The sequence below is a fragment of the Bos mutus genome, chromosome 4 (assembly GCF_027580195.1).
Source record: "Bos mutus isolate GX-2022 chromosome 4, NWIPB_WYAK_1.1, whole genome shotgun sequence".
NCBI lineage: Eukaryota > Metazoa > Chordata > Mammalia > Artiodactyla > Bovidae > Bos > Bos mutus.
Window position 1 is genome coordinate 1,342,878 of NC_091620.1, and position 26,975 is coordinate 1,369,852.

At 43.2% G+C, this 26,975-nt stretch overlaps 1 protein-coding gene across 1 annotated transcript in view; it reads left to right on the forward strand.

Annotated features, from left to right (window-relative positions):
• The first annotated feature begins 2,231 nt into the window (after positions 1-2,231).
• Positions 2,232-26,975, forward strand: part of GALNTL5 (polypeptide N-acetylgalactosaminyltransferase like 5) — a 51,822-nt gene continuing 27,078 nt past the window's right edge. The window contains exons 1-4 of the mRNA XM_005907428.3: positions 2,232-2,493; positions 9,455-9,575; positions 19,192-19,358; positions 24,201-24,323. Coding sequence (XP_005907490.2) covers positions 2,232-2,493; positions 9,455-9,575; positions 19,192-19,358; positions 24,201-24,323 — 673 coding nt within the window. The remainder of the gene's footprint in view (positions 2,494-9,454; positions 9,576-19,191; positions 19,359-24,200; positions 24,324-26,975) is intronic.

A 26,975-nucleotide genomic window follows, 5' to 3' on the forward strand; every position in this document is an offset into this window, starting at 1 on the left:
GGGCATGGCTACCCACTCCTGTATTCTTGCCTGGAGACTCCCATGAACAGAGGAGTTTGGTGGGCTACAGTCCGTGGGGTCACACAGAGTCGGACACGACTGAGCAACAAAACAGCAACAAACAGCTGATTCACAACACTGTGCTGCTGCTGCTGCTAAGCTCCTTCCGTCGCGTCCGACTCTGTGCGACCCCATGGACGGCAGCCCACCAGTTAGCTTCAGGTGTACAGCAATGTGATTCAGTTACGCATACACATATCTGTTCTTTCCCATTTTTTCTTAGTATGGTAGAATTCCAGAGAATATCAATTTATTGTTCAGTAATACTTTTATCACATGAATTCATGTGTATATTTTGTATATTAAATTTGGGGGCCTCCCTTCACTATTTTCTCCTTTAACTAGTTTCTAATTGCTTTCGGGTTTTGGAGAACCTCAAAACAGAAGTCTCTTAAAATGACATTTAATAGGATGATGTTCAAACAGCTTCATTCTCTTTCCAGTTCCTTTAATCCGCCCATTTTCCCTCATTAGAAGTTATCTTCTTCTCTTACACATTGGATATTTCTTCTTTTTATAATTACTTAACTTATTTGGTTGCTCTGGGACTTTGTTGGTTGCATGTAGGCTTTCTCTAGTCGCATTGCCCAAGCTTCTCGTTGCGGTGGCTTCTCTTGGTGCAAAGCACAGGCTTTAGGCACATGGGCTTCAGTACTTGCAACATGTGGGCTCAGTAGCTGTGTCTAGTAGGTTGAGTTACTCCTTGGCATGTGGGATATTCCAGGACCAAGGATTGAACCCATGTCCCCTGCATCCTCAGGCAGATTCTTATCCACTGTACCACCAAGGAAATCCTGATACTTCTTTCCTTAATCAAGTATTTCATTTTTAAAGGGATTATTCATTCAATCAGCAAACCTTTACAGTGTGACCAAGATCTTGGTGAGGGTGTTAGGTCCTCTGTCCTGGGAGAATGCTCCTGTGTTAGTAAACTACCAAATCCAGCTTTACACACCTGCTCCCTTTACCCAGCATCCTCAGGACTCCACCCAGACACAGGCCCTGACTCCACTGGTGGTGATGCCTGGGCCCTGAAGATCTCAGGAACAGATGTTCCTCCCTGGGGGTGGGTCTTGCACTTTCCCAGCCAAGCTATGATGTGGCTTGGCCCTTGTTACTGATCCTGTGGCCAGGAGTGGACTTGAGACCGAGATTTAAAGTGGCTGCAGCATTCCACAGTCCCATCAGTGGGGTCCACACTGCTCCTTGCCCACCTTCTTTCCACCTTGGGATGTTGCTTGTTTTTATCAATACATTTCTAATGGTCTGATTGGGGCTTCCCTGGTAGCTCAGCTGGTAAAGAATCTACTTACAATGCAGGAGACCCTGGTTTGATTCCTGGGTTGGGAAGATCTCCTGGAGAAGGGATAGGCTATCCACTCCAATATTCTTGGGCTTCCCTGGTGGCTCAGATGGTAAAGAAACTGCCTGCAATGTGGGAGACCCAGGTTCAATCCCTGGGTCAAGAATATCACCTGGAGAAGGGCATGGCAACCCACTCCAGTGTCCTTGCCTGGAGAATCCCCATGGACAGAGGGCCTGGTGGGTGGCAGTCCGTGGGGTCACACAGACTACGCGACTAAGCAACAGCAAGCAACAGTCTGACTAGTGTCAGATCCGCTTTCTTAAAACAAAGACCTATGCTATCACTCCTACATGGGCTGAGCATGCGAGGGATGAAACACCCTTCTTTCACATTTTTTCCTTTAGTTTTATCTCAGGAGTTTGGGTCGATGACTTTAAATGATATTGTATGTTTTATAAGCATGTTATACATTAGACTTTAAAAAAATCTTATGAGGGGACTTCCCTGGGGATCTGCACTCCCAATGCAGGGGGCCTGGGTTTGATCCCTGGTCAGGGAACTAGACCCCACATGCTGTTACTAAGAGCCCACACTCGACATGAAGATCCTGAATGGCATAACTACAGCCCAGCAGAAATCTTATGAATATGGAGTTTTAAGAGGTTTTTTTCCTAAGGGTACACTTTATCTTATCAAAGTATGGGATAAGCACTGGTGTCAAAACGATCCTGTTTTAAAAACACTGTAAATTGAATTTAAGCCAAGTAGATGATCTCCAAACCATCAAAATATCTAATACAGCTTCTCGTAAATCCTTCCGGTTTAGGAAATATTAAAACGGACCTTCAAAAATGCTAGGTTTACAATGAGAAATGTTATAATTCAGTGTTTACTCTGTGCCTCCTTGACATTCGGCATCTGGATAGCCGTCTTTAATATTTATCTTCACTACAATCATGTGAAGAAGCAAGAGAAGATCCAGGAGAAAGGAAATCCATTAATTTGGTCCCTTGGAGAAAAACTGCAAAGCAAACCTGACTCAGTGCACTTACCGAGAGCTTACAACGTGAGAGTGGAAAGGGCTAGTGAAGATGAACCCGCAGAACCCAAGTTGTTGTTAAGTTCAGGTAAGTATTTTGATTTCCTCTGTTAGCCATGGTAAGGGGAAAATATACCATAAATTGAATATTGGGAAGAGGAAGAGACTGTCCTTTTTAGAGCAATGCAATTTTAAATTATGAAGTATTTCATATATGTTCATATATATATATATACCCACCGAGAGAAAATAACACAAACAGGCTTGTATGTATTTGCCTCATAAACGTGAGAATTTTAAAGTAATTTGCTATATTTGCTTCAGATAGCTTTCTGTGTTTCTAAGAAATAAATTTTAATAGGTACAGTAAAAACTTCACCCCCATTCTTCCTCCTCCCTGGATATCTTCCTCATTTTCTTTAAGCAAAGTATAGCATGTGTTTGAAGTGTATTTGTAGCTGTTCTAGAGTGAATTCCAATGCCACTATGAATATTCACATATAAGTCTTTGTATAAAAATATTCTGTTTCTCTTAGGTAAATACCTCGGTACAGGATGGATGGTTCATATGGAAGCTGTATGCTTAACTTTTTCTAAATCCGGCTTATACATCTGGAAGTTCTCAGTTCCCATACTGTTGAAGCCTAGCTTGAAGGACTTTGAGCATTACCTTGCTAGCATGTGAAGTAAGGGCAATTGTACAGTAGTTTTAACATTCTTTGGCATTGCCCTTCTTTGGGATTGGAATGAAAACTGATCTTTTCCAGTCCTGTGAACACTGCTGAGTTTTCCAAATTTGCTGACAAATTGAGTGCAGCACTTTCACAGCATCATCTTTTAGGATTTGAAATAGCTCAACTGGAATTCTATCACCTCCACTAGCTTTGTTCGTAGTGATGCTTCCTGAGGCCCCCTTGACTTCACACTCAGGATGTCTGGCTCTTGGTGAGTGACCGCAGGACAGTGGTTGTCCAGATCTTCAAGACCTTTTTTGTATAGTTTTTCTGTGTATTCTTGCCACCTCTTCTTAATCTCTTCTGCTTCAGTTAGGTCCTTACCATTTCTGTTCTTTATTGTGTCCACCTTTGCATGAAATGTTACCTTGCTATCTCAAATTTTCTAGAAGAGATCTCTAGTCTTTCCCATTCTATTGTTCTCTATTTCTTTGCATTGTTCACTTAAGAAGACTTTCTTATCTCTCCTTGCTATTCTCTGGAACTCTGTATTCGGTTGGGTATATCTTTCCCTGTCTCCCTTGCCTTTCACTTCTCTTCTTTTCTCAGCTAAATTTGTAAAGCCTCCTCAGACAACTGCTTCGCCTTCTTGCATTTCTTTGGGATGGTTTTGGTCAATACCTCCTGTACAGTGTTACAAACCTCAGTCCATAGTTCTTCAGGCACTCTACCATATCTAATCACTGGACTCGGTCACTTCCACTATAATTACAAGGGATTTGATTTAGATCATACCTGAATGGCCTAGTGGTTTTCCCTACTTTCTTCAACTTAAGCCTGAACTTTGCAATAAGGAGCTCATGATCTAAGCCACAGTCAACTCCAGGTCTTGCGTGATCTGAACCCCTGCCATTCATTGGATCATAGAGAAATCAAGGGAATTCCAGAGAAACTTATGCTTCATTGACTACACTAAAGACTTTGACTGTATGGATCACAAGAATCAGTGGAAAATTCTTAAAGGGATGGAATATCAGACTACCTTACCTGTCTCCTGAGAAACATGTATGCAAGTCAAGAAACAACAGTTAGGACTGGACACGGAACAATGGACTGGTTCAAAATTGTGAAAGGAGTACGTCAAGGCTGTATATTGTCACCCTACTTATGTAACTTATATGCAAAGTACATCATGAGAAATGCTGGTCTGGATGACTCATAGCTGGAATCAAGATTGCCAGGAGAAATATCAACAACCTCAGATATGCAGATGATACCACTCCAATGGCAGAAAGCAAAGAGGGACTAAAGGGCCTCTTGATGAGGGTGAAAGAGGAGAGTGAAAAAGCTGGCTTAAAACTCAACAGTCAAAAACCTAAGATCATGGCATCTGGTCCCATCACTTCATGGCAAAGAGAAGGGAAAAAGTAGAAGCAGTGACAGATTTTGTTTTCTTGAACTCCAAAATCAGTGTGGACGGTTGACTACAGCCACGAAATTAAAAGACACTTGTTCCTTGGAAGAAAAACTATGACAAACCTGGACAGTGTATTAAAAAGCAGAGACATCACTTTGCCAACAAAGGTTCATATAGTCAAAGCTATGCTTTTTCCAGTAGTCATGTACAGATGTCAGAGTTGGATTATAAAGAAGGCTGGGTGCCAAAGAATTGATGCTTTCAAATTGTGGTGCTGGAGAAGACTCTTAAGAGTCCCTTGGACGGCAAGGAGATCCAACAGTCAATCCTAAAAGAAATCAGTCCTGAATAGTCATTGGAAGGACTGATGCTGAAGGTAGAGCTCCAATGCTTTGGCCACCTGATGTAAAGAACTGACTCACTGGAAAAGACCTTGATGCTGGGAAAGATTGAAGGCAGGAGGAGAAGGGGATGGCAGAGGATGAGATGGTTGGATGGCATCATTGACTCAATGGACATGAGTTTGAGCAAGCTCCGGGAGATAATGAAGGACAGGGAAGCCTGGCTGCTGCAGTCTGTGGGGTTGCAAAGAGTCGTACATGACTTAGAAACCGAACCACAACAAAATGCTCAACTTTAAAGAAAATGACAAACTGTGTTCCAAAGTAAGGATGCCAATATCTGTCCCCTTCAGCAGTGGAGGAGAATCCATCTTCTCCAGACTGGTCAACACCAGACATGGTCAGATATTTAGAGTTTAGCCATTATGATGGGTGAGAAATGGTAGGTATCAGTGTAGCCTTAATGTGCATTTTCCTATGACTAAGGATTTTTGAGCACCTTTTCATGTGGTTAATGACCACACATCTTCTTTTATAGGGTGCTTCTCCAAGTCTTCTATCCATCGTTTTATTTATTTATGGCTGTGCTGGTCTTTGTTGCTGCGTGGGCTTTTCTCTAGTTGAGGCGAGTGGGGGACACTCTCTAGCGGTGTGTGGGCTTCTCTTATCTCAGAGCACGGGCTCTAGGAGCTAGGACTTCAGTAGTTTCGGCACTTAGGCTTAGTTGCTCGCAGGCATGTGATATCTTCCCTGATCAGGGATCAAACCTGTGTCTCCTGCATTGGCAGGCGGATTCTTTACCACTGAACCACCAGGGAAGCCCCTGTCCATTTTTAAATTGGGATGTTAGTCTTCTGATTTCTAAGACTTTAAAGATTGGGATTTCTAAGACTTAAAAGATATATTCTAGTTTCAAATCCTTTAATACGTGAGTTGCAAATATTTTGCACAAGTCTGTGCCTTCTCTTTTCATTCTTTTTAAAATTGAGATGTAATTGGTATATAACATTGACCTTGTTTTAAGTGTACAACAATGATTTTATATATGTATACATTACACCAGCTTCCCCAGGGGGTTAGCCGTAACAAATCCGCCTGCAATGCAAGAGAGGTGGGTTCTATCCCTGAGTTGGGAAGATCCCCTGGAGGAGGGCATGAAACCTACTCCGATATTCTTACCTGGAGACTCTCATGGACAGAGAAGCCTGGTGGGCTACATACAGTCCATAGGGTCGCAAAGATTAGACAGGACTGAAGGGACTGAGCAGGCACATACGCACGCATGTATTGCAAATCAGTTCAGTTCAGTTCAGTCGCTCAGTCGTGTCTGACTCTTTGCGACCCCATGAACTGCAGCACGCCAGGCCTCCTTGTCCATCACCAGCTCCCGGAGTCCACCCGAACCCATGTGCATCGAGTCAATGATGCCATCCAACCATCGCATCCTCTGTCATCCCCTTCTCCTCCTGCCCTCAATCTTTCCCAGCATCAGGGTCTTTTCCAATGAGTCAGCTCTTCATATCAGGTGGCCAAAGTATTGGAGTTTCAGCTTCAACATTAATCCTTCCAATGAACACCCAGGACTGATCTCCCTTAGGATGGACTGGTTGGATCTCCTTGCAGTCCAAGGGACTCTCAAGAGTCTTCTCCAACACCACAGTTCAAAAGCATCAATTCTCCGGCACTCAGCTTTCTTCAAAGTCCAACTCTCACACCCATACATGACCACTGGAAAAACCATAGCCTTGACTAGATGGACTTTTTTTGGCAAAGTAATGTCTCTGCTTTTTAATATGCTATCTAGGTTGGTCATAACTTAGTTATCATAATAAATTTCATTAACATTCATCATCACACATAGTTAAATATTTTTTGTGTGATGATAACTCTTAGCAACTTTCAAGTGTACGATACAGTATATAATACAGTATGTTAACTGTAGTTGCCACGCTGTACATTTTTGTTCTCTTTCGAAGGGTTTTATTCAAGAAGCGTTATAAAATAAAAGGTGCCTTTTATTCAATAAGCCAAGTGGCACAGTGGGAAAGAATTCGTCCGCCAAAACAGGAGACACAAAAGACGCAGGTTCAATCCCTGGGTCAGGAAGATCCCCTGGAGTAGGAAATGGCAACGCACTCCAGGCTTCTTGCCTCAAAAATTACAATGACAGAGGAGCCTGGTGGGCCACAGGCCATGGGGTCACAAAGAGTCAGACATCTCTGAACACAGCACATATTCCAGAAGCAAAATTTACTACTCCCTAGTGAGGAGGAGAGCCTGATTTCAATTCTTTTAGGTTTCTTTAAGGTTTGTTTTATGATCCAGGATATGGTCTATCTTGGTGAATGCTCCATGGATACTTGAAAAAAAATTGTATTCTGATATTGTTAGGTGAAGTGCTTCATATATATATAATCTCAATTAGATCCGGTTGGTTGATTGTATTGTTCAGTTCTTCTGTACCCTTGCTGCGTTTCTGGCTGGTAGTTCTGACAGTTGTTAAGAGTGGATGTTGAAGACCCCAATTATAATAATTGTGGGTTTGTCTGTTTCTACTTTCAACTCTATTGGGCTTTGTTTCATGTATTTTGTGGCTGGTTTTTGGCATGCTTCTATTTAGGGTCATTATGTATTATTCCCTGGAGAAGGAAATGGCAAGCCACTCCAGTATTCTTGCCTGGAAATTCCACGGACAGAAGAGTCTGGCGGGCTGCAGTCCATGGGGTCGAATAGAGTTGGATTCTATTGAGCAACTGTGCACGCATATGTATTGCTGGGAGCCACAGGGGGCGCTGTAGTTCTCCCGTTGGTGCTGGTTCGACTAGAGTGGCTGTTGCCAAAAGTTTTCTGTGGTTTTGTTTGTCCGCTTTCCTGGCCCTGTGGCTAGGTGCAACAGGCTTATCTGGGAGCTTCTTTTGTCTATGCCTATTAGTGGTTCCACTTGCAGGTTTTGACAGCACCCTGTCTGAGAAGGGGACGACAGAGGATGAGATGGTTGGATGGCATCACCGGCCCAATGGACATGAATTTGAGTAAACTCCGGGAGATGGTGATGGACAGGGAGGTCTGGCGTGCTGCAGTCCATGGGTCGCAAAGAGTCAGACATGACTGAGCGACTGAACTGAACTGAACTGAAGTCTGGGACTTACGGGAGGCAACAAAGAAATCAGGAGCCCACTGTGTCCTTCCCCCGGTCCTGAGGCCCCTAGCCAATCTGCCCCCTTACCTCCATGTTTCAGAGAACCCCCACAATTATCTGCTGTGTCATGCCGAGGATTTTTTTAGGTGTAAGAAAGAGGACCTAAAAGAAATGGGGTTACTGCTTTTTGATGGGAACCCGCTTTATAAGCAATATAGAATTTATATCAGTTTTGGAAAACATTCCTCAGGCAATGGAAAAGACAGTTCATTCTCCCATAAACAGAGCACAATATAAATCTACTAAGAAAACGTAACTAATTGCATTATTCAAGTTTCTGACTTTTTCTCTGATTCGCAGTTGTTCTTAAAAAATTCCGTTTCTGTTTATTTGTGGCAGTATATATTGATATATTTAAATTTTTTTCTTTAAGTATTTTGTTGCAGCATTATTTGATGTCTACAAGCTCATGACTATTAAATCTTTATTGTAACTTATTGTAAGTATAAAATGACTTTCTGGGTTGTCCTTCCAGTGAATTCTATACTTTAAAAAATATTTTGACTCCTGTATTCTTTGACCATTCTTCCACTTTTAACCATTTTAGTTCATCTTACTTATCTTTTATGGTTACATTTTGGTTTTTATTACCATCTAAGAGTTTTTATCTTTTTTTTTTTTTTTTTTTGAGTTTTTATCTTTTAATGGGAAATTCCCTGAGAAGGAAACGGTGACACACTCCAGTACTCTTGCCTAGAAAATTCCATGGATGGAGAAGCCTGGTGGGCTACAGTCCATGGGGTCGCAAAAAGTCAGATATGACTGAGTGACTTCACTTTCTTTCACTTTATGCCAACTTTATTTATTGTTACGACTAATGCTTTCCTGGTGACTCAGTTGGTAAAGTCTACGTGCAATGGGGGAGACCCAGGTTCAATCCCTGTGTTGGGAAGATCCCCTGGAGAAGGCAGTGGCATCCCACTCCAGTATTCTTGCCTGGAGAATTCCATGGACAGAGCAGCCTGGTGGGCTGCAGTCCGTGGGGTCACAAAGAGTCAGACTCGACCGAGGGACTAACACTGCCGCACACTGATGTGTTGGCTGTCCTCCGTCATCTTGTTGTATCCTCTCAGAGTTTGGGAAGAGGGACTTAAGCTCTCGCCTTCCCTAAAGCCCTCAGTCAATATAGCTTCGCAGGACAGTTTTGAATCATGATGTGACCAAGGAGGCTGAGCACATACTTCTCTGGAGAGACTGAATGACTGAGTGTAACTCATTGTTCAGGTTTGCTAAGGGCTCTGCTCTGCTGTGTGTGAATCCTTTGATTTTAACCTTGTCATCCGGGCATAGTTTAGGTTCCACAAAAACTACTCTGACATGTTATAAAAGGAGTGAATTCAGGATATCTTTGTTATTGTCCTTTATCAACGTGACGGTGGTAAACCTATACTTATGTGACTTAACACCTTTTCTTTCAGGTGAGAATTTTAACTATTCAATCCCAGAAGTTATTCATGGATATTCAACATATGGATTTAATTCCATTATCAGTAAAAACTTGGGCCACTACAGAAACGTGCCAGATACCAGGAATGTCATGTATGTTCCCTCTGATTTTTTTTTTACATATTACATATTCGTTTCAGATATACAACATAATGATTTGATATTTGTACATATTGCAAAATGATCATCACAGTAAGTCTAAGTAACACTGATCACCATACACAGGGGCTTCCCCAGTGGCTCAGTGGTAAAGAATCCACCTGCAATGCAGGAGACACTGGTTTGATCCCTGGGTCAGGAAGATCCCCTGGAGAAAGGCACGACAACCCACTCCAGTACTCTTGCCTGGAAAATTCCATGGACAGAGGAGCCTGGTGGGCTACAGTCCACAGAGTTGAAAAGAGTCAGACTGGACTGAAGGGACTGAGCCCAGCACAGGAGCACCATACATAGATACAATTTTTTTTTCCTTGTGATGAGAACTTTTAAGATCCTCTTTTCTAGTAACTTTCAAATACGGGATACAGTGTTTTCAGCTACAGTTGCCATGTTGTACGTTACATCCCCATGACATTTATTTTACAACGGAATTTTGTGCTTTTCTTATCTCCTTCACCTACCTCTGGCAACCACCAGTCTGTTCTTTGTACCTATGAACTTGTTTTTTGGGGGAGAGGTACTGTTTTTTGTTCCTTTGTTTTAGATTCTACGCATATGTGGGATTTGCCTTTCTCCTACTTGTTTCACTTAGCAAAATGCCCTCAACAACATGGTCCATTCATGTTGTTGCAAATGGCAAGATTTCCTCCTTTTTAATGGATGAATTTTATAGATAGATATAGATCATATTTTCTTTATCCATTCACCACTCATAAACACTTAGGTTGATTCCATGTCTTGGCTCTTGTAAATAATCCTGTAATGAACAAGGGGGGTGCCTATATCTTTTTGAGTTAGTGCTTTAGTTTTCTTCAGATAAATACCCAAAAGAGAAATTTCTGGCTCATATGGCAGTTCTATTTTTAGTCTTTTGAGGAACTTCCAATACTGGTTTTCTATAGTAGTTGCACCAATTTACATTCCCACCAATGGCATACAAGGATTCCCTTTTCTCCACGTCCCGCCAACACTTGCTACTTCTTGGCTGTTTGATAAGCGCCTTTCATGCAGGTATGAAGTGGTATGTCACTGTGGTTTTGATTTACGTTTTCCTGATTGCTTGTGATGTTCAGCATCTTTTCATGCGCCTGTTGCCCATCTATATGTCTTCTTTGGGGAAAAAAAAAAAATGTCTCTTCCGATCCTCTGCCCATTTTTAAATCCGATTGGTTTGTTTTTTCACTATTAAGTTGTGTGACTTCTTTACATATGTTAGATATTAACACCTTATCAGATATATGATTTGCAAGTATTTCCTCCTGTTCAGTAGGTTGCCTTTTTGTTTTCTTGAAGGTTTCCTTTGCTGTGCAGAAGCTTTTTGGTTTGATATAGTCCTACTTGTTTATTTTTGCTTTTGTTACCTTTGCTTTTGCTGTCACATCCAGAAAAATTCAAGACTGATGTCAAAGAGCTTACTGCCTATCTTTTCTTCTAGGAGATTAACAGTTTTAGGTCTTATATTCATTTAATTAATTTCTAATTAACTTGAGGATATGGTATAAGATAGAGATCCAATTTCCTTCTTTGCATGTGGCTGTTCAGTTTTTCCAATTATTGAAGAGACTTTTTCCCACATTTTATATTCTTGGCTCATTGGAGCTCATTGTAATGTAAATTAATCGACCATATGTGTGGGTTTATTTCCGGACTTTCCACTCTGTTCCACTGATCTGTGTGTTGGTTTTTTATGCCAGCACCATACTGTTTTGATTACTGTAGCAATCTACAGAGTTTCCAATTCCTCCACCTTTTTGCCAACTCTTGGTGTGAACAGTCTTTTTAATTTTGGCCGTTCGAATGACTGTGTAGTGGGATCTCAGTCACTCAGTCAGTTCAGTCGCTCAGTCATATCTGACTCTTTGCCACCCCATGAATCACAGCATGCCAGGCCTCCCTGTCCATCACCAACTCCCAGAGTTCACTCAGACTCACGTCCATCGAGTCACTGATGCCATCCAGCCATCTCATCCTCTGTCATCCCCTTCTCCTCCTGCCCCCAATCCCTCCAGCATCAGAGTCTTTTCCAGTGAGTCAACTCTTCGCATGAGGTGGCCAAAGTACTGCAGTTTCAGCTTTAGCATCATTCCTTCGAAAGAAATCCCAGGGCTGATCTCCTTCAGAATGGACTGGTTGGATCTCCTTGCAGTCCAAGGAACTCTCAAGAGTCTTCTCCAACACCACAGTTCAAAAGCATCAATTCTTCAGTGCTCAACTTTCTTTTAGTCCAACTCTCACATCCATACATGGCCACTGGAAAAACCATAGCCTTGACTAGACAGACCTTTGTTGGCAAAGTAATGTCTCTGCTTTTGAATATGCTATCTAGGTTGGTCATAACTTTCCTTCCAAGGAGTAAGCGTCTTTTAATTTCATGGCTGCAGTCACCATCTGCAGTGTTCAATTTGCATTTTCCTGATATCTAATGATATTGTGCATCTATTTATGTATTTACTTGCTATCTGTGTATCTTCTTTATATTTTGCCCATTTTAAATTTAAACTTCAAATATTTTTCCTGTTTTGAAATTGGATTATTTCTTTTCTTATTATTGAGTTTGGGGAAATTTTCATATATTTAGGTGTAAGACCTTTATCATATATATAATTACAAATATTTTCTCTTAGCCCATGGTTTGTTTTTTCATTCTCTCAATAGTTAGTGCTTTTTGAAAAACAAAAGTTTTTAGTTTTAATGGAGTTCAATATTTTTATAATTTGTTTCTGCTTAGCACAGGATCACAAAAATTTATTCATTGGATTTTCTCCGAAGATGTTCATGACATCTGCACTTTTACTTCTTACTTTTCAATTTGGATGCTTTTCTTTGTCTTAACTTATCACACTGGCTAAAATCTCTAGTACAGTGTTGAATAGAAGGGGTGATATTGGACAACCTTGCTGTGTTCTTGATCTTAACACTCCGTTTTTCACCAGTAAGTATGATGTTATCTTTAGGCTTCTCATAGAGGTTCTTTTTCAGGTAGCAGAAATTCTCTTCTATTCCTAGTTTGTTGAGAGTTTTTTATCAGATGGATATTGGATTTTGTTACATCCTTTTCTGTGCATTGAGATGTGTGTATCTTTAGCTTGTAAAGATGGTAAGTTATGTTGATTTTCTAACATTAAACAGAGGTTACATTTATGGGATATCCCCTACTTGGTCATGATGCCTTATCCTTTTTATATATTATGGCATTTGATTTTGCTGAAATTCCAAAATTTTGTTTGGAATTTTATATCAGTGTTTGTAAGAGCACTATTGAATATCCTTGTCTGGTTTTATCATCAGAGTGTTGTTGGCCTTGTAGAATGAGTTGGGAATTATTTTTTTAGGATTTAATTTTTTAATGTTTGTGATTGACTTCTACTAAATACCTTTGATTACACTAAAGACATTTCTTTCTGTTCCTTGACTTGAAATTTTCTCCTTTATTTATTAACGTTCATTTTTCCTTTCCTTTCTTTAATAACAGTTCTTCTCATGGGTGCGTCAGAATAATGCCAGAGGATTCTGGAGGAGCAACAGAATTGCTCTGTTGGTAGCAAAGTCCACTTCTGGCATGTTCAATGACTGGCCAAAGCTATGTCAATTGAGAGTGGGTTTATTTTGACTTAGGATTTTATTCTAACCAGAAATGACTGCTGCTGCTGCTGCTAAGTCGCTTCAGTCTTGCGACCCCATAGACGACAGCCCACCAGGCTCCCCCATCCCTGGAATTTTCCAGGCAAGAACACTGGAGTGGGTTGCCATTTCCTTCTCCAATGCATGAAAGTGAAAAGTGAAAGTGAAGTTGCTCAGTCGGTCCGACTCTTAACAACCCCATGGACTACAGCCTACCAGGCTCCTCCTTCCATGGGATTTTCCAGGCAAGAGTACTGGAGTGGGGTGCCATTGCCTTCTCTGAAATGATTGCTAAATTCTATCAAATAATTTCTTAGCATGATCACTATGGCTTTCCTCCATCAAATTATTGATAACTTATGTTGAGCCATCCTTACATTCCTGAAATAAACTATCCTTCAGTTCAGTTCAGTCACTCAGTCGTGTCCGACTCTTTGCGACCCCATGAATCACAGCACGCCAGGCCTCCCTGTCCATCACCAACTCCTGGAGTTCACCCAAACTCATTTCCATCGAGTCAGTGATGCCATCCAGCCATCTCATCCTCTGTCATCCCCTTCTCCTCCTGCCCCCAATCCCTCCCAGCATCAGAGTCTTTTCCAATGAGTCAACTCTTTGCATGAAGTGGCCAAAGTACTGGAGTTTCAGCTTCAGCATCAGTCCTTTCAATGAACACCCAGGACTGATCTCCTTTAGGATGGACTGGTTGGATATACTATTTTTCTAAAACACTGTTTTATTTGATCTGCTAATATTTTGTCTAATTGTTTTGACCTGTATAAATTAGATTAGTTTGTATCAGTTGAAGTCTACAATTTCTCTGCGAAAAATTTAAAATTTTGTGTCCTTGGAGATGTGAGCAGTCATATAATGCATAGTAGCACTGGCTAGTCAGGGCTTCCCCGGTGGCGCTAGTGGTAAAGAGCCCACCTGCCCGTGCAGGAGGTGGAAGAGATGAGGGTTCAACCCCTGGGTCGAGAAGATTCCCTGGAGGAAGGCATGGCAACCTACTCCAGGATTCTTGCCTGGAGAATCCTGTGAACAGAGCAGCCTGGTGGGCTACAGTCCATGTGGCAGCAAAGAGTTGGACATGAATGAAGTGACTTGGTACCCAAGCACTGACTTGTCTAAAGAAACTTTCCTGTAATTGTATGTGGTGATTTCATTTCAGCAAAACACAACCCGAAAGTAAAATTAGTTTAATTGTAATTTAACTGAATTTTAGCTGTGATTTTACTAAATTTTACAGTTTTATTTATGGTTATGTAAGAGCTTATAAGAGGCTCCCCAGGTGGTGCCAGTGGTAAAGAATTCACCTGCAATGAAGGAGACACAAGAGATGCAAGTTCAATCTCTGGGTTAGAAAGATCCCCTGGAGAAGGAAATGGCAACCTACTCCAGTATACTTGCCTGGAGAATTCTATGGACGAAGGAGCCTGGAGGGCTATAGTCCACGGGAAACAAAGAGTCGGACATGACTGAGCACGCACCACCACCACCACCTCCAAGAGCTTATAAACACAAGATTGACTTTCGTTTGCATATGCATATTTGGGAAACATTAAGGTAACTGAAATCAGCCCTGGAGGGTTGACAGTTTTTTTCTTCTGAGCCTCTGCAAGACTCAAGTTTAAGAAACTCTGCTTTGTTTTTCTTCTTTGAGTTACTGTCATCACATTTTTATATCAAATTTACACTAGTTCCATAAAATGGATTTGTATGTTTTGTCTATATCTCTATGCTCTAACATCATTGAAATAATATCACTGTGTATTTCTTATTTTGAAACAGAACTTGTCTGGTAATTATGAATCACTGCTCCATTTTCTGCTGTCAGACATGGAAACGGTTTAGTTTTTTTCTAAGGTTATTGATTGTTCTGCTCAGGCTTTCTATTTCTAGGGTCTATTCAGAACTATCTATTTTAATAAAAATCTACTTCATCTACTTTCAAATCTGTTGGCTTAAAGTCACACATCCTGTTTTCATAATTCTCTTTCACCTTTCCTGGTACCTTGCCTTCATTCTCATTCTTATTTTTGTACATTTTTCTTCTCGATTTCAAAAGCTTGGTAGAAATGGATATATATTAGTCATCTTTCAGAAAACTAACTTTTGCTTTGATTTATCAATTTTACTTTTTTTGTCTTCTAACTCATTAGTTTCTAGTTGCCTTTATGGGGTTGTTTCTTCTTTCTTTTGATGTATTTTTGTGGTCTTTTTGCCCTTCTATAAGATTAAAATAGTTTATTTCATCTCTTCCTTAGATGATAATACGTTTGTAAGTATTCATTTTATTCTGATTAGGATTTAGCTATATACATTAGGGTTTTTTTTAAGCAGTTCTTTATTTAAAAATTTATATTTGGCTGTGCTGGGTCTTTGTTGCTGCGTGTGCTTTCCCTGGCTGTGGCGGACAGGGGCTACTCTCTAGTCATGGAGGATGAGCTTCTCACTGTGGTGGCTTCTCTTGTTGCAGAGCACGGGCTCTAGGTGCTCAGCCTCCCATGGTTGCGGCTTGCAGGCTCTGAGCACAGGCCCTGTAGCTGAGGCTCATGGGCTTTGTTGCTCCCCAGCATGGGCATTGTCCCAGACCAAGGATCAAAACCATGTCTCCTGCAACGGCTGGCAGATTCTTCACCACTGAGTCACCAGGGAAGCCCTATACATGAGGTTTTAACATGCTGTGTTTTCAGGTTTACCAATCTCTAAATTGTTATTGTTGTTCAGTCACTAAGTTGTGTTCAACTTTTTGCAACCCCGTGGGCTGCAGCACACCAGGCTTCCCTCACTATGCTCCAGAGTTGCTCAAATTCACGTCCATTGAGTCCGTGACGCTATCTAATCATCTCACCCTTTGCTGCCCCCTTCTCCTTTTGCCTTCAGTCTTTCTCAGCATCTTTTCCAATGAGTCAGCTCTTCCCATCAGGTGGCCCAAGTATTGGACCCTCAGCTTCAGCATCGATCCTTCTAATAATATTCAGGGTTGGTTTCCTTTAGGATTGACTGATTTGATCTCCTTGCAGTCCAAGGGACTCTCAAGAATCCTCTCCAGCACCAGTTTAAAAAGCATCAATTCTTCGGCCCTCAGCCTTCTTTACGGTCCAGCTCTCCCATCTGTACATGACTACTGGAAAAACCATAGCTTTGACTAGATGGACCTTTGTCGGCAAAGTGATATGTCTGCTTTTTTAATACGCTGTCTAGGTTTGTCATAGCACTTCTTCCTAAATAATTTGCATTTTATTTCTCTTTGATCCAAGACTTATTTAGAAAAGTGGGTTTTATATAAGATTGGATTTAGTCAAGTTCCCCCCCACCTCCCCGCCATGGCCATAATTTAACAGTTTGCTGCTGCTGCTGCTGCTAAGTTGCTTTAGTCGTGTCCAACTCTGTGCGATCCCATAGACGGCATCCCACCAGGCTCCCCCGTCCCTGGGATTCTCCAGGCAAGAACACGGAGTGGGTTGCCATTTCCTTCTTCAATGCATGAAAGTGAGAAGTGAGAGTGAAGTTGCTCAGTCGTGTCTGACTCTTAGCGACCCCATGGACTGCAGCCTACCAGGCTCCTCCGTCCATGGGATTTTCCAGGCAAGAGTACTGGAGTGGGGTGCCAGTGCCTCCTCCAATTTAACAGTTTAGACAAGTTAATAACTGTTTACAGAATAGTTTATCAGTCACCTATCAAGATGTTTTTTCTAACATGCTTACAGGTTTGTCATTTTGTGTATTTGTCTGCTAGACCCTTCCGACCCAGACTGTGGTCTGAGGATCAGTAGCACTGGGAGCCCCTAGAAGCGTGTCAGCCCCCCTGAATGCCAGGCCCGAGCCCAGACGTACTTCATCAGAACATGCATCTGGAAAGAAGCTCAGGAATGTTTCTGCACATTAACGTGCAGCATTCTTCAGCTGGGTTGGTGGGGCTGCTGTAATAACCTACCACAGACTGGCACGCTCCAGTGACAGCGATTTGTTGTCTCACGGGTCTCTGGAGGCTGGGAAGTCAGAAACCTTGGTCGGCAGGGTTGGTTCTCTTCTGGGCTGCGGGGAGGATGGTGCAGGCCCCTCTCCTCGGCTTAGAGTCGGCCCTTTTCTTCCTGTGTCTCTTCACATCACCCTGTATCCTCAGGTCCCCTTGTTGTAAGGACACCAGCCTTACTGGATGAGGGCACCCGAATGACCTCTCACTCATTACAGCAACCCCATTTCCAGATTGGGCCGTATTCTGGGGGTACTGGTGGTTAGGAGGCCAATACGTGAATACGGAGTAGGGGGACACAAGTCAACCCATAATAGTCCTGCTTTAACTAGACCATTGGGAATCGTGTTAGCGAAGCACAAGATCAGCTAAACATGACAACCAAGCGTTTGTCCAAATTACCTTCACCCTGAAAAGAAACGTATTTAGGCCCGAAAGGTTTTCTATATAGAAAGACCTCAGCAACATTCAGCAATTGCTTTTGGAGAAACCCATACACATTAGGTTTCTCTTAGCGGTTTACACTCACGTGATGTGAGTTCAGGCTCCTTCAGTATCATTGTCTCGTTCCTCTGAAGGGGCTCAATTTGTAGTTTTCTCAAAATGATAAACTTGGACTAGATAGAATATTAGAGATGTGATCCATAGCCTGAGTTCACCATCTCTCTCATTCTTGGGGTTATACCCTCGCCCCCCGACTCCTGTCTCTCATCTACTCACTCTTTGATGAGGCAGTGATCTTGGGCTTCCCAGGTGGCACTGGTGATAAAGAATCTGCCTGCCAATGCAGGAGACACAAGAGATGTGGGTTTGATCCCTGGGCCAGGAAGATCCCCTGGAGTAGGAAGACATCCCACTCCAGTATTCTTCCTGAAAACCCCCCTGGACAGAAGAGCCTGGAGGGCTACAGTCCATGGGGTTGCAAACAGTCAGACGCGACTGAGCACACACAAGCGCAAGGCAGTGATCTTACTGGAAGGTCAGCCTTCTGATCCTACCTGTTTCTGGGAAACCAGTGCAGGGGGCCCGACCTCCAGCTCTGGGCAACTAGACCCCGCGTCACAACTAAGAGTGTGCACGCTTGAACGCTGCAGCTGCACAACCCACACGCTGCAAGGAAGACTGAAGATCGAGCGCGCCACAGCCAAGACCCAGTGAGCCCAATAAATGAATATTAAAAGAGAAGACAAGAGCAGAAACGGAGCATGTCTGAGTGACTTTCAAACCTCTAGTCAGAATTGCTCTTGAATGCTCCAGGATCCTGCCTGTCACTAGGTCCTGTGGGACATTTGGGTTCCCTTTACAGTGTACCTCTTTCTTAAGCTTAAGCTAGTTCCATTTGTCATTTACAACCAAAATATTTCAAAATACAACCCAATAAGGTAGCAATCCAAACAATGCTTAATAGCTAAAAATTAATATTACTAAAATTCAGTGTCCATATTTCCCTCAAGTGCACAAAAAAATCATAAAACATTTTTTGCCAGATCCTTGGAAGAAATCTAATTACACCATATCCATTATTACATTTCTTTGTTGCAACAGACTATACAAGTGTAGTAATAGCACATGGATTTTCTTTGAAGATAGGACAATAAAGTTAATTTGAACCTTTTAATGTGTATAAGCTTATTAATTCATTTTTATAATAGAAATGACAATACAGGTATAATTTATGTTTATACTATATTCAAAGTAGAACTAATTTTATCAAAACAGAGTCTCAGGAAAAAGCAATTATGATGGGCATTAAGAAGGGGAGAATAATTTAGACAATATTAGAAAAACATAAGATGTTTAAAAAAATTTTTGTATCTTAATTTTTGGGTTTTAAAAGTACTGTCACCTTATCATCATAATCATCAATTAAAGGAATAAAGAGGAAAATGTGAATGAGTCCTCAAAACATCTAATGCTTTTAGATAAATCATTTTCTTCCTCTTTCTGCAGGTGTCAGAAAAAAATGTACCCAGCCAAACTACCTACTGCCAGCATCATCATTTGCTTCCACAATGAAGAATTTAATGCCTTGTTTCGAACACTGTCCAGCATCATGACCCTCACTCAACAGTATATCCTTGAAGAAATTATTTTGGTAGACGACATGAGTGATTTTGGTAAGAGAGAATGCTAACCATCTTTCTAATCGTCTTTGAAGTCAGTGCTATCTCTGTGGCACTTGAGTTATTTTATACAAAAAACATTTTTGGTGGGTGTCGAGGCAGGCACTTTGGAGCACTGATGGTGATGTGAGAGTCTGGTCCCTGACCTTCTGGTTGGGCTAATGGGGTGTCTAGCACTTCAGATAAACACAGGGGCAAGCCGGTCTTTAGAGGTCATGGATGATGTTGAAGAAGTGATGTCTAGGATGGATCAACAACAAGCTTTTACTGTATAGCACAAGGAACTATATTCACCATCTGGCGATAAACCATAATGGAAAAAAATATGAAAAAGAATATGCATAACTGAATCACCACAGTAGAAATTAACAGTAGAAATTTCTGTACCGTAGAAATTAACACAACATTGTAAATCAACTCTACTTCAAGAAAGTAACATTTTTTTCAAAAGTGACATCTGAACTGAGATGAGTTGGGATTACATAGATGAAGGGGAAGGAAAAAGTATTTTAGGCAGAGAAAATGGCCCAGGGGCAACAGAAAATATGGTGAGTTTGGAATAGTTTTTTATTTTATGTAGGTTGTGTGTGTGTGTGTGTGTGCTTGTGTGCGCTCAATCAAGTCCTTCTCTTTGCTGCCCCATGGACTGTTGCCCGCCAGGCTCCTCTGTCCATGGAATTTTCCAGGCAAGAATACTGGAGTGGGTTGCCATTTCCTCCTCCAGGAGATCTTCCCCACCCAGGAATCAAACCTGTGTCTCTTGGGTCTCCTGCCTTGGCAGGCAGATTCTTTACCACTGCATCACTGGGAAAGGACTTATGTAAATTATGTATGAGTATAGTTTTAGGAGGGAGGGGGTGGGCATGAAACCAGAAATATAAAAAGTAGCCCCTCATGAAGGCATTGTTTTAATTTTATTTGGAGAAAATGGGGAATGATTCCAAGACTTAATGTAGGGTAATGACACAATCCAGGTGCTTTACAGGAAAGAATTCTAATCACACCGACTACACTTAAGGGTTCATTCCTTCATGTTCACTGATTTTAAAGAACTGGAACACTAGAACAAAATCTTCTGAGCTCCATTTAGCATTTGAACTCAGTTGTCTATTTTACAACTTAATTCCAAACCTGAGGCAAGCCGGGAGGACCCAGATGAAGGATAAGGTCTCTGGGGTCCATCTCTCACGGAAGCAATGCATGCATATTGGATACTACCTAAAGGTTTACCGAATCTAGTGTGAATCTGACCCACTATGGGCTGGGACAGAAAAAAGAGGAGGAGAATCAGAAGGAAGAAGAATAGACAAGGGAAGAAAAGAAGAGGAGGTTCACCCTTCAAGAAGCAACAGAGACACATCAACTCAAAAGTGAAATGGGGACTTCCTTTGTGATTCGGCAGTTAAGAATTCACCTGCCAGTGCAGGGGACACAGGTTGAATCCCTGATCTGGGGAGATCCCACATGCTGCAGGGCAACCAGGCCTGTGCACCGCAACTACTGACCTGGACGCCTAGAGGCCGTGCTCTGCAACAAGAGAAGCCACCGCAGCGAGAAGCCCATGCACTGCAAGTAAAGAGTAGACCCCTGCTCCCCACAAGAGAGAAAGCCTGTGCACAGCAAGAAAGACCAGTGCAGCCAAAAAAAAGTGGAATGGAACTCAAGCTAGTGCCAGCTCCACCTAGGAATTTCACTCACTGGCCAGGCACTGTATGCAGGTCAAGAAGCAACAGTTAGAACTGGACATGGAACAACAGACTGGTTCCAAATCGGGAAAGGAGTATGTCAAGATTGTATATTGTCACCCTGCTGAAAGAGGAGAGTGAAGAAGTTGGCTTAAAACTCAACATTCAGAAAACTAAGATGGCATCCAGTCCCATCACTTCCTGGCAAATAGATGGGGAAACAATGGAAACAGTGAGAGACTTTATTTTTATTTGGGCTCCAAAATCACTGCAGATGGTGACTGCAGCCATGACATTAAAAGATGCTTGCTCCTTGGAAGAAAAGCTATGACCAACCTAGACAGCATATTAAAAAGCAGAGACATTACTTTGCCAACAAAGGTCCATCTAGTCAAGGTTATGGTTTTCCAATAGCCATGTATGGATGTGAGAGTTGGACTGTGAAGAAGGCTGAGTGCCGAAGAACTGATGCTTTTGAACTGTGGTGTTGGAGAAGACTCTTGAGAGTCCCTTGGACTGCAAGGAGATCCAACCAGTCCATTCTGAAGGAGATCAGCCCTGGGATTTCTTTGGAGGGAATGATGCTGAAGCTGAAACTCCAGTACTCTGGCCACCTGATTTGAAGAACTGTCTCACTTGAAAAGACCCTGATGCTGGGAAAGATGGAAGGCAGAAGGAGAAGGGGAGGACGGAGGATGAGATGGTTGGATGGCATCACTGACTCGATGGACATGAGTTTGAGTAAGCTCCGGGAGTTGGTGATGGACAGGGAGGCCTGGCGTGCTGTAGTCCATGGGGTTGCAGAGTCAGACATGACTGAACAGCTGAACTGAACTGTGTAGGAGCCACTCAAATCCGAGGAGTCCAGTACTGTGTATTTCTGTGCATGGGAGGGGATGTGGGAGGATGGCTAGGTTCCTCATCTGACTGAACAACACATCTGGCCACATGTGGGGCAAAAAGCCCCAGTAAAGCTAGGAGCAGGCAGCAGGGGGATCTCTGCTGGATTGTGAAGTCTAACATCTCACCCAAAGGATGGACATCCTGCCATGGAGGTGCAGTCCCAGGAGGACTGAGGAACTCCCCAGGGGCCCCAGCCTTTCAGAACTATGCCAACAGTTCAGAGACACACCTGGAGATCTGCCCAGATATTCTTTATGCGTCAGAGGACTCACCACTGATGTCTGAGAGATGGTTGGACCAGATACTCTACTTCTTCTCCTGGATCCACAGCCACCTGATGGGTGGTCATTTCACCTGCCCCACCAAGGAGCTTAGTCCTGGACCCACACAGAACCTCAAACACAGGAAATGCAGGAAATGGGGTGTCCTGTGTCCTGATGGTGCTCAGGGTTGATGCACCCCCACTTTTAATCCACGGTGATTTCTTGTGGGCTCTAGGAGAATTTTCTTGAACTACAGCTGGTCTTTTCTGGCTCATACCAGTACGTACTGGTGATGGAGTCCCTTAGCTTGGGATGGCAGGGGTCAGGAACCCAGACAACCACCTCCATTGAGTTACATGAGAGGCATGTCCAGGGCTGACCCGCTACCATCCACCTTTCTCACAGTCCTGGTCCCTCCTGACTACACACAAGCGGCATGGCCATCTCCCGGACGACTCAAAGCCTCCGCTTCACGTCAGCGATGACCGCTGCCAGAACGGCCTGTTTCCTCCCACGTCTGCCGCACAGAGTTCCTCTGAGTCCTGGATGTTGGAGGGTGTTTGCAGACATCTGATCTGAGATGCTGCACCTACCCTGCAAGTGTAGCTGTGCAGCCTGCAATCTGCCTCTGAGCAGGGCCCGGCACTCTTTTCACAGAAAAGGAAAGAGATTTCTTTCATTCTTCTGCCAAGACTATAGTGAACCTGCCTCTATTGACCCCCAGCCCCCAGATTCTCTGACCTCTGAGGCATCTGTATCCGTCTCACCAGAGACTGACCTCCTTTGTTGTAGTTGTTCAGTCCCTAAGTCATGTCCGACTCTTTTTGACCCCATGGATGCAGCACACCAGGCTCCCCTGTCTTCCACCATCTCCCAGAGTTTGCTCAAATTCACGTCCATTCAATTGGTGATGCCATCCAACCATCTCATCCTCTGCCACCTCCTTCTCCTCTTGCCCTCAATCTTTCCCAGCATCAGGGTCTTTTCCAATGAGTAGGCTCTTCACATCAGGTGGCCAATGTATTGGAGCTGCAGCTTCAGCATCAGTCCTTGCAATGAATATTCAAGGTTGATTTCCTTTAGGATGGACTGGTTGGATCTCCCTGCAGTCCAAGGGACTCTCAAGACTCTTCCAGCATCACAGTTCAAAAGCATCAATTTTTTGGCACTCAGCCTTCTTTATGGACCAACTCTCACATCTATACATGACTACAAAAAAAAAAACATAGCTTTGATAACTGGACCACTGTGGGCAAAGTGATGTCTCTGCTTTCTAATACACTGTCTAGGTTGGTCATAGCTTTCCTTCCAAGAAGGAAAGGACCTCCTTTATCATCATCATATTAACCTCTGAGTATTGAGTGACTTATGTGTCAGGCTCTGTGCTTGGTGATGTATTTCTTCTTCTCACTGCAGTCCTGCAAGGCCTATGTTAGATCCGCCTTCTCACAGATGAGAAAACTGAGACTTGAGTGGTTGATGACCGGCCTGGGGGTTAGTACCAAGTTAGGTGCACAACTGTTATGAATAAAGTCAGAATGCTCCAAAGCACCATAATTTATGCTTTTTCTATTAAAATTTTAATAATGATATATTAAAATAGAGGCATTTCATGGATTTCTCTGGTGGTCCAGTGGTTGGGACTCTGTGCTTCCAATGCAGACGGCCTGGGTTTAATCCTTGGTCGGGGAATTAAGAGCCCACATGCCACAAAGCGTGGCCAAAAAGTTAAAAAAAAAAAAAAGTAAGTATTTCACTAGAAACATAGAAGAATATTTACAGCTGATTTCAATGCTGAATCTCTTTTTGTTCACGTTTTGTGCACATTTTGTGCACGTTCATGCAATCAAAATTTCTTTTTTAAGTTTGGAACATCTGCAGAATAGCAGTTTTTAAGAATCAATCAAAATTATGAGAAACTGGTTTAATTATGAGAAACTGGTTAATACACTTTGCAGTTGTCAAATGTTGACTCTTTTTTCCAGATGATTTGAAAGAGAAACTCGACTATCACTTGGAAATTTTTCGAGGAAAGATTAAATTAATAAGAAACAAAAAGAGAGAGGGGCTGATTCGAGCAAGGATGACCGGAGCATCCCATGCTTCAGGTATGAAGGTTTTGCTCCAGACAGGACCCCATGTCTGTGTCCTAGAGGTCTTCCTGCCCATGTAGAAACCATCCTCACGTGTCTCCACAGCATAAACAGAAGACTGGGAATGTATTTCAGCCTTATGAGTCTTAAATCTTAGTCTGACTCTGAAAGTATTCTGCTTCAAGATGTTAATTTGTTATTTCAAATAGAAGACAAATAGAAGTTATCCTTTGTGTGGTGGGGGCGGGGGTGGGGGTGGGGGGGACATAAGCTCAGCCTCCTGTTACAGGATGCGTCCCCCAGGTACAGACTCTGGGATGGAGTTGTACATGCAGGGGGCCCCCCAGGTGGTCTTGGGAGCCAGGTAAAAGGGTGAGGAAAGCAAGACTTTACAAGGAGAGCGGGGCTGTGATGTAGCTGCAGAGACCCCGTGGGGACCTCGGAAGCTAGGAAGGGGTCAGTCCAGGTCCTCTGGGAGGCAGAGGCCCGGATGACACGGGAGGAGTGCTTACAGAGAAATGTCTGCGAAGGATAAAGGGGAGAGGACGAAGTGTGGGCTGGAAGCTTCTGGTCTGACCCCAGCGGAAGGAGGCAAGGAAAGAGGGAAGTCCAAAATCCCTTCGGTCTGCTGCGTGGCTCCCAGAAAGGGCTAGAGTGGGCCGGTCAGGAGCCCCGGAGCCAAGACCATGCACTGGAGGAGCCCTAAGTGGGGCCCCTGTGGCCGTTCGGATTCACCCGGTTCTCGGGGGCCCACACAGTGTGCGCAGTGATTGGCTGGGAGCCCCCGGGAGGGCGTGGCCTTGGTGTGAACACAGCTGCTGCTGCTGCTGCTGCCAAGTCTCATCAGTTGTGTCCGACTCTGTGCGACCCCATAGATGGCAGACCACCAGGCTCCCCCGTCCCTGGGATTCTCCAGGCAAGAACACTGGAGTGGGTTGCCATTTCCTTCTCCAATGCATGAAAGTGAAAAGTGAAAGTGAAGTCGCTCAGTCGTGTTGGACTCTTCGCGACCCCATGGACTGCAGCCCACCAGGCTCCTCCGTCCATGGGATTTTCCTAGGCAAAATTACTGGAGTGGGGTGCCATTGCCTTCTCCGTGAACACAGCAGAAGATCCCAAAGCTGGGGGAACTCCTGGGGCAGCTTCTTGTGAAGGGAGGTCTCAGCCGCTGGGTGCAGGGGGTCCCATCTGGCCTCCGGCATCCCTTGGGACAGCAGCCCCGTCCTCCGCCTGAGCTGTGAGACACGAGACACCAGCAAGGGAATGAGTCCCGAGGGGAATCCCGATGATCGAGCTTCCTGGAAGCCCGGGTAATCAGAGGGTTGTTCCCAGAAAATTAACCTAGGACCAAAGGCGAGGGGTGATGTTTAAGGATCCGGCCATGTGGCAATCTGAGGAAATATCTCCGTTCCTTAGCAAGGCTATTTCCTTATTGAGTAGAAGGCCATCTAAAAGCAAAATCTAAGTCTTTTTTTTTTTTCCTCTACTTCGGCCTGATCAATTGAGACATTCTCTTACCTAACTACATTGCTCAGTCCTGTCCAACTCAATGGACTGTATGTAGCCTGCCAGGCTCCTCTGTCCATGGGATTCTCCAGGCAAGAAAACTGGAGTGGTTGCCATTTCCTTCTCCAGGGGATCTTCCTGACCCAGGGATCAACCCAGGTCTCCTGCATTGCAGGCAGATTCTTTACTGTCTGAGCCACCAGGGAAGCCATCTACCAGATAGTACATACTACTTGTCCAAAGTTCAATACAAACCACTAAAACTGAATGGCATGTGTCTTTTCAGAACCTTGATTTTATGCATTAATATGCATATGTGTGTACATATGTCTGTGTGTATATACACACATGTACACATAGATTTAAGGATTTTTAAATAAATGGAATTGTACTTTCTCTATTCTGAGACTTACTCTTTTCATTTCAGTTTAATGTTTTGTAACTTTTCCCGTGACAATGCCCGACAGTTACCTCCGTTTTTGTTTGCAGCGTTGTATGGTATTCCATATGGATTTCATAATGGATTGCCATAACTTGTTCAGCCGTTTGTCATTTCCTGATTTTTACTTTTTACAATTACTGGAAAAAAAAGTTGCACTGGCAGTTTTTGTACTTACACCCTTGTGGAAATGAATATTTGTACCTGTGGGATAATTTCTTAAAAGTGGAATTGCTGGGCAAAAGGGAATTCTTATTTTAAATTTTGGTGGATGCTACCAAATTGTCCTAAAACAGATGACACCAATTAATAGTTCCATCACAGGGTATAAGAGGGCCCTCTCCCTGGAGCCTTGCTGACACTGGTTATTTATTACCAGTCGTTCTCTGCTGCACTTAGTCCTTCAGTTGTGTTCGACTCTCTGTGATCCCACGGACCGTAACTCACCAGGCTCCTCTGTCCATGGGGATTCTCCAGGCAAGAATACTGGTGTGGGTTGCCCTCCTCCAGAGAAGCTTCCCGACCCACGGATCGAACCCAGGTCTCCCTCACTGCAGGCGGATTCTTTACCATTTGAGCCACCAGGGAAGACCAGTCATTCTAGTCTTTGACAAAATTTTGGTCAAAGAGCTGTATCCTTTATTTTCTTGGCATTTCCTTGACTAATAGCAACATGGAGTATTTTTTCATATTTTTGTAGATTGTTTATAGATTTTTCTGTG